At 37.7% G+C, this 7,048-nt stretch overlaps 1 protein-coding gene across 1 annotated transcript in view; it reads right to left on the bottom strand.

The window, feature by feature from the left end:
- UBR3 (ubiquitin protein ligase E3 component n-recognin 3 (putative)) overlaps window positions 1–7,048 on the bottom strand; it is a gene marked incomplete at its 5' end in the record, with an annotated part of 61,334 nt that overhangs the window by 23,340 nt on the left and 30,946 nt on the right. Inside the window, one exon of the mRNA XM_010077011.1 lies at window positions 808–913. Coding sequence (XP_010075313.1) covers window positions 808–913 — 106 coding nt within the window. The remainder of the gene's footprint in view (window positions 1–807; window positions 914–7,048) is intronic.

Genomic DNA, 7,048 nt, shown 5'->3' with positions numbered 1-7,048 from the left:
CCCGGAGAGGGAGGATCCCGAAACTCACGGAACGGAGATAACGATTCGGGCGTCCAAGACCAAGGTGTGTGTGCGCGGCGGGGGAGGGGGGGAAGGCCTGGCGGGAGAGTGATGCGGAGCCAGGAGAGAGCACCGAAACCAAAAGCGGAGCGAAGGCAAAAGAGAGCACTCTTCCGGGTGTTCTTACCTATATACTGGGCATGACGTGCATGTTATGGAATAAATCATTGGCTATTTTGAGTTTCAGTCTTAACATAAGGGCAAATCCTATGCTAGCAACCGGCTGTGCCTCTTTGCTCGTCTGCTGACCTTGGCAGCAGAATAAAACATCGGTCTTATCAGCTTCTCCTGAGCCCAAATCCAAAACACAGCCTCTTGCTAGCTATTTATGAAGAAGAAGGGAAAAAAAAAAAAACTAACAGAGTTAACTTTAAGCAGTCTGTGCTTAATCCACGACACCAACTTTCAATCAACTATTAATTAACTTAATCTTAATGCAAATTTTGTCTAGTATCTGCACCAAGAACAGCAGTGCACCTGTCCACTCTACCCGATACTATAAAACTTGCATGTGCTTAAGCTTGTAAGTGGTGTATTTAAGCTTTAACTCAAAACTGGAATGTATCAGATTTTACGTAAAAGAAATTTGAAAAATTTTTATAAGCACACACCTACAATTTTAGAAGTTAAGTTCATCAGCCTACCTCACAGAGAATTTAAATTAAGACAGAAAGTTACCCAAAGTCCCTCAGTAAGGATGTTTCTTTCACAAGGTAAAACTGATATTGGGTAAATTAAAATACTTGCTCTGAATTTTTATCCTGTATCGGCTGGGTTAGTTTTCTCCAGGGATTGTATGCAGAGTCTATACTGTAGAGGCGCATGTGCATGGCCAACACATGGAACAGCTGATCTGAAAAGGGAAAATGATACATTGATGATTATTATGTACAATAATATGAAGTATTTTGCGTTTAGTTGCCATAATTTATTTTACAAAACTCTGAAAAATCTTATTCCAAATAAGCTGGTATCCTAACAAGCATCTTACTTTTTTTATTTTTTTAAAAGATTTTGAAGAGAAGTAAGATTTCAGTAGAAGGCAGTGAACATATGCATGTATATGAAAAAAAATATTATTTTTGCTCTCCTGAAATTCTGAAACAGAGAAAGGCTGTTTAGAAGCTTCAACCAGATCTCAGTTTTAGTGCTCATAAAACACTAGTTTTACATACTTAATTATAGGTCTTTTTAAAAATCCTGTTCCATATGCTGTTATGTTGCTAAGGTTCCATGCTCACTTTACTTCCTTCTCCAGTTTATGCCAGAAGCCATGATTTCTTAAATATCTCTTCTAAACAGAGATTGATGTACTTTTAACACACAGCTTTTATTCCTCTTGCAGTTAAGTTCTCTGCACAACATAATTCAAATTAACCGAAAGTTGCTAGAAGTTCTGGCCTACAGCAGGATCACTTCAGCTCTTCATCCTTAAAAAGTTATTATTCCTTCTGTCTTCATGAGGTTATTTTGTAGGTAACTTTTGGAAGAGACAAAACCCCAAACTTCTGGCCACACCACAATGACACTAAAGTAGCAACAGTTTTTGTAACTGCAGAGATTTGTTTATATAACCATCAGGCAAAGTTTACTAACATTCATCAATTCAAAACCTTCTGTACAACCTCTGTGTCAAAAATATAATTTGCAAGACTTTTATAGAACCTTTTGGACAAAGCATGCTTAGTTTATTGTTCACGCACATTAATGCAGCATCATATATTAAAATGCACCGTTTTCATTCTCTATGAATCATATGATCAACATAAATAAAGATAACATCTAACCCTTTCTCCTCTTAAGCTAAGAAGGCAGGCACCATCTATGTTAGCAGCATTTTCAGAGAGGCATGTACAATAAGAATCTCAGACTTAATTTCTTTTTCTGTGTTTATAATACAGTTACAGTTTGGAAAAAAATGCATCATTTTTATCTTCTATCTATAGAAACCTATGTATATATTTATATAAACCAATGTATAGGTATATATTAAAATCATACTTTAAAATACTATTTCCCACAATTTTGCTCACTTTTTTCATCTTGTCACATTCTATCTTGCTATTTGCTGCCATGTTCGCTTCTCCTGTTCAGTTTTCTGGGATCTTGCTTCCTTCCTCCCCTTCTTTTTAACTTTTCCCTTTAGTATCTTGCTACCATCTCCCCCCTGCCTTTTATTCTTTCAACTGATCCCTTTGCCTCCTACTTTCCTAATCTCTCTCCCTTCTGTCTACAACCCATTTGCTCAACCTACACACTCACTCACAGGTCCTCTTTTTTAAGTAGAAAGAGCAGCTATTAATTTATTTTCCATAAATAGACAATTACTCAGAAGTACGCAATAGCCAAAAAAGTCGCATGATGAAGTCAGCTGACTGCCAGAGCCTGAGGGCTGTAATTAGCTCCTGGGGTTTGTAAAATAATTTGAGATGTAGATGGCACTGGAACTGATTGCTGTCACCTGCTTTCTGAATAAAACCAGTCAATGAGGACAAAATAAGTCATTTTTTCTTCTGGCAAGATGCTCTGCTTTGCAAAACATTTCTTTGCTGACAAACTTCAAAACCCTGAAAATATACTGATATTTCATCAAAACAACAAAAATCTCCAGTATGGTTTATTTGAAAGTATCCGTTCCTTCCCTCTTGCCTCTCTGCTACTAAGAGGAATGTAATTGTTTTCTGAACGGTTCCTTGCCTCAAACAGAAATGGGCAACTATGCAAATAAAATGCTTAGCATAATTAATTAACCTCTTTTCCTTTAATAGCTATTTTCCTGAGCTTTCCCTAATACAAAATTAAGCAGGCAAGCACCAAACTCTAGCACTGGAGTTTTTATTTGTCATCTCCAAGTGTGCAACATTTATGGAATCAAGATACATTCTAACATTGACTGAATCTGAACAGAAAAATTCAGTTCAGCAGCCTTGTAAGACAATGTTTTTTGTTTGTGATTAAGGCAGCTATCACTCCTTTGCAAGGAAACATGTTTAGCACGTAAATGTAAAGCTAAGAAGCAGGTAATAAGATGCAGTTACAATGACCTTTTATGAAATATTTTTTTACTAATTGACTTTAAAACACGAAGCAGCTCTCTAAGGCGGTGCAGCACAGCCGTGCTTGTGTGGAGGCCTGAGGTAAGGGAGGGGCGACATTGTCCCCTAACGGGACCCCAGCACAGAAACGGCCCGGGGGCTCCCGCCTTCCCCCTCCGCAACACTGAACTCTCATCTATCGCTGCTGTATTTGCACTCCTGAGATTTCTAACAACTAGCAAAAAACTAAGGACCAGCCACAGGAAGACACAAAGGTTTATTTCTTCACAATCATTCTGCTGTTTTACACCACAGGGACTACAGCTGCTTTGCCTCAAATTTACTATGATGATGGAGTATTGGAAAAAGACAAGGAAAAGACCAGAGCACTGAAAATATGGAACTGGCAACCTCTTTGTGGACACAGTGCTTGGTGTTTCACCACATTCTTAGGCTTGAGGGACCGGCAGAAATCTGCCCTGGGCCAAATGAATACCAGACTTTTTTCCTGCATATTAATCAGAATGCATCATTCTGAAATGTAAACATAAAAATAGAAAATATCCTCTCATTTTCTCATACCCTACTTAGAAGCTTTAAAACATACTTCTTTCTAGAAGCAGAACATTGCCATGACAATGGCCAACAACCACCTTTCCTAGTCTTGTCAAGAATGGAAAGGAAGGCTGTACCCCCACCAGGCATCCCAGACCCCTCCACCGCGCACAGTGTATCTTATGGCCGGTTCTCTCCGGGAGAGTCCACCTTTGTAAGTGGGAAAGACAGGGTCTGGGTGTAGTTCAAAGTCTCCAAAATAACATTCTTAATAAAATCTGGTAGAAAAATATTGATTTTAGAAAGCACAGCAGCAACAGAATTAGATAATTATAATTAGGAAGTTGCAAAAAAAAAAGAGAATTACAGGTTTATTAACAACAAATCATGAGAAGTAAACAGTGAAAAGAATTTGATTTTGCTCCTCTTCTAATAACTCCCTAATATTTGAGACAGGCTGCATCCAGTTAAATTGAACAAATACAAAAAAATCCCAAAATTTGAATGGACAATGTAACATCCCTGCAAGTCATCGGGGGACTTGGCAGGATTCCAAGATTTAGACATTTAGGTGGGCAAGATTATTACTGGCTTTAAAACATGTTCATATGACTCAACTTAGCTACACTGAAGCAGCACGCTCTTAATTCTCACAACTTATTTAGATGGTCTTTGTTTTCACAGAATACATGTAAAGCTGATATAACAGACTTAGTAGAATCTACTAGATTAGCAGTTAGACATTAGCTTTAACTTTGATTCATGTTAGCCTTCCTAATTCCATTTCTAAAAATTACAAAAATAAATCTATTGTTCCATACACTGCTGCTCTTGGTACATTCTTTTCAGCTCTTCCTCCACCAGCTTTACTTCTCAGGGTTATCTTGTTGAGGAGCAATAAACTCAGCTGGAGCCAGTACTTTCAGAAGAGCAGCTCAAAGGATAAGAGTCTTCGCACTGTGACTGAAGCTATTAGAGGAAGTGTTCTAATGCTGCTCCTCTCATAAAAACCAAAGATAATGGGTATTTTGTCTACATATTCACACTGCCTGCACTAGCACCTGCAGCTGCATTCTTTACTATTTTTTGTATTAAAGCACATTGATTTTACAGATGTTGACAAAGTGCTTAAAAGTATTCTGCTATGCCAAAGTGCACAGAGCAGGGGTCTATAAAGGTGATTTCACAGCTCTTTTCAGCTCTAGCGTGGTATGTACAGCACAAAAGAAGACTAAATTCAGAGAGATAACAGACAGGGATTTGACAGATGAATGGCAGTACTTATAAAAAATGCTGTGCTGAACTGACAGAGTAAGTGATTCAGGAAGTTGCATACAGGTGTAAGTTTTGGTCTCACTAGTAATCCTGGTTTGGTCTTTGCCAAAGTGACACCAAATTTCTACATGAGTTGTGCTGCCTTTTTTTCATCTTTATTTTTTCTGCTCTCTTGACTCTGAAGTAAACTCAAATTACTGCATTGAAATCAGAGGATATTTTCTGTTATGAATTCCACTTCCACAATGTATAGCAATGTGCTGTAATAACAATGACAAAGAAAATTAAGGAATTAGATTACTTTGTTTTGCTTGCAAAAGTCTAGATTATGTGTTTATTCCCCAGTCTCTCTCATAATTATGCTTTAGAAGGATGTAAATAACACATACTGCTGTCATGAAAATGTCTACTTTGCTATTTTGATCCAGTCTTCTGTCATTCTATAAATTAGTATCCACTTTTATAATCTCAAAAGATCACAAAACACAGTGACACAGCAGTTCACCGCAAGCGGAATTGAAAACACCCTTGTCTCAACTGCTGTGTGAAGATCTTACCAGACTAGAGACATTACACCCTTCTCCCAAAGTTTCCTGGGAAGAATGCAGATTAACAGCAAAAACCACTTGATACAACCAGATGGGACTTGATTGTTAATAAGGAGATTGAGGAATTTTTTTCTCCTTGTAGAGATTTATATAGTCCACTTAGCAACAACAGCTGCAAAGACCTGCTGACAGCATCTTCCCATTCATCAATGATCCAGTAGATTGGAATCAGTGAAGACAAAAAAAAAAAGTAAAGGTCAGGAAAAGCCTATTAAGGCATTAAGACACGAATAGTCTTTACAAAATCTTAAGCCTTAATTGCTGATGAAGCAGCTAATTGTCCTCCACACCAAACTTGCCAGAGTATGAAATCAACTTTAGCAACAGAATTCTAAAGGTATCTATCTTTGCCTCTTCCACACTATGTGTGAATGGCATAAACGTTTTTAAGATCATCTATTGGCGACAAAAACTGGTTTTTCAAAGTTAGCATGAATGGATGGGCATTAAAGATCTGCAGATTGCCAGTTCCTAACTAAAAAACAGAACAAAACAAAAAAAACACAAAACCAAACCAGAAATCCTAAACCAAACCTCAGAAACCCACTGTACCAAGGCAAAAAGCATTCCTGAAAACTGCTTTTATTGTTTTGATTTTCAGTGGCTGCAGAGAGCTAGGGAGGAATCTTTGCAACCATATTCACACTAGTAGATTACAGGAAGGAGACAGTTACAACTGAGCATTTAATAGAAGAATTAGTTTATCTTCCTACAGGAATGAACAATACTTAGTGGTTCCAAGCATCACTGGCCACATGGATAAAATGGAGATAGCCATTCCTATCAACATGGTTGAAAAATTTGATACAGAAGGAAGAACTTAGAAAATGTTTCATGTCAAGATGACTTTCTGTGCTCACAAAAATACTAAAAGCAGTGATGAAATTGATACTAACATAATAATCAAGACAGATGACACTGCTGAGCCATCTACAAATGTAAAACACAGACTTCAAATGAAGAGGGGGGAGAAAAAAACACCAAAAAACCCCGTGGAACAATATGGTTTCCCAATGGTTATAGCCATCACAGAAGTTATGAAGATGCTAGACATTTAAGTCGAGCTTACACAAGTCTTAAATAATTTTTTGATGTCCACTTGTAAGTCAATGTCCTTTTCAATTAATGCAGTTGATGCTGAAATGCCAGACTGCTATCTGGAGGAAGAGTAAGGATAAGGAGCTCCTATATAGGGAAACTGAAACCAGAGGACAAGGTGACAGAATATTTATTAATCCTTCCCAAAAAAACCCTAATCCTATCCTTATCACAAAGGGAAAAAAGAAAAAAGGAAGCAGCCAGAAAGAAACAAGGATGACCTATTTAAAAGTTAAAAGGAAGAAAGAACTACACTACACATTTATTTATAGATAACTTTTCAATTCAGTGGAATTGTTCACCCACTGTTACAAGATCACCAGAGTAACACTGACAGAGAAAAACATGTATACACAAGTGTATGGGGTGTGGCTGAGCTGCAGGCAGTAACCCCCCACCCCCCCCCCAGCGCTCAGT

Source organism: Pterocles gutturalis, unplaced genomic scaffold (genome assembly GCF_000699245.1).
Source record: "Pterocles gutturalis isolate BGI_N339 unplaced genomic scaffold, ASM69924v1 scaffold15003, whole genome shotgun sequence".
NCBI lineage: Eukaryota > Metazoa > Chordata > Aves > Pterocliformes > Pteroclidae > Pterocles > Pterocles gutturalis.
This window is presented reverse-complemented; position numbering and strand designations above follow the sequence as displayed.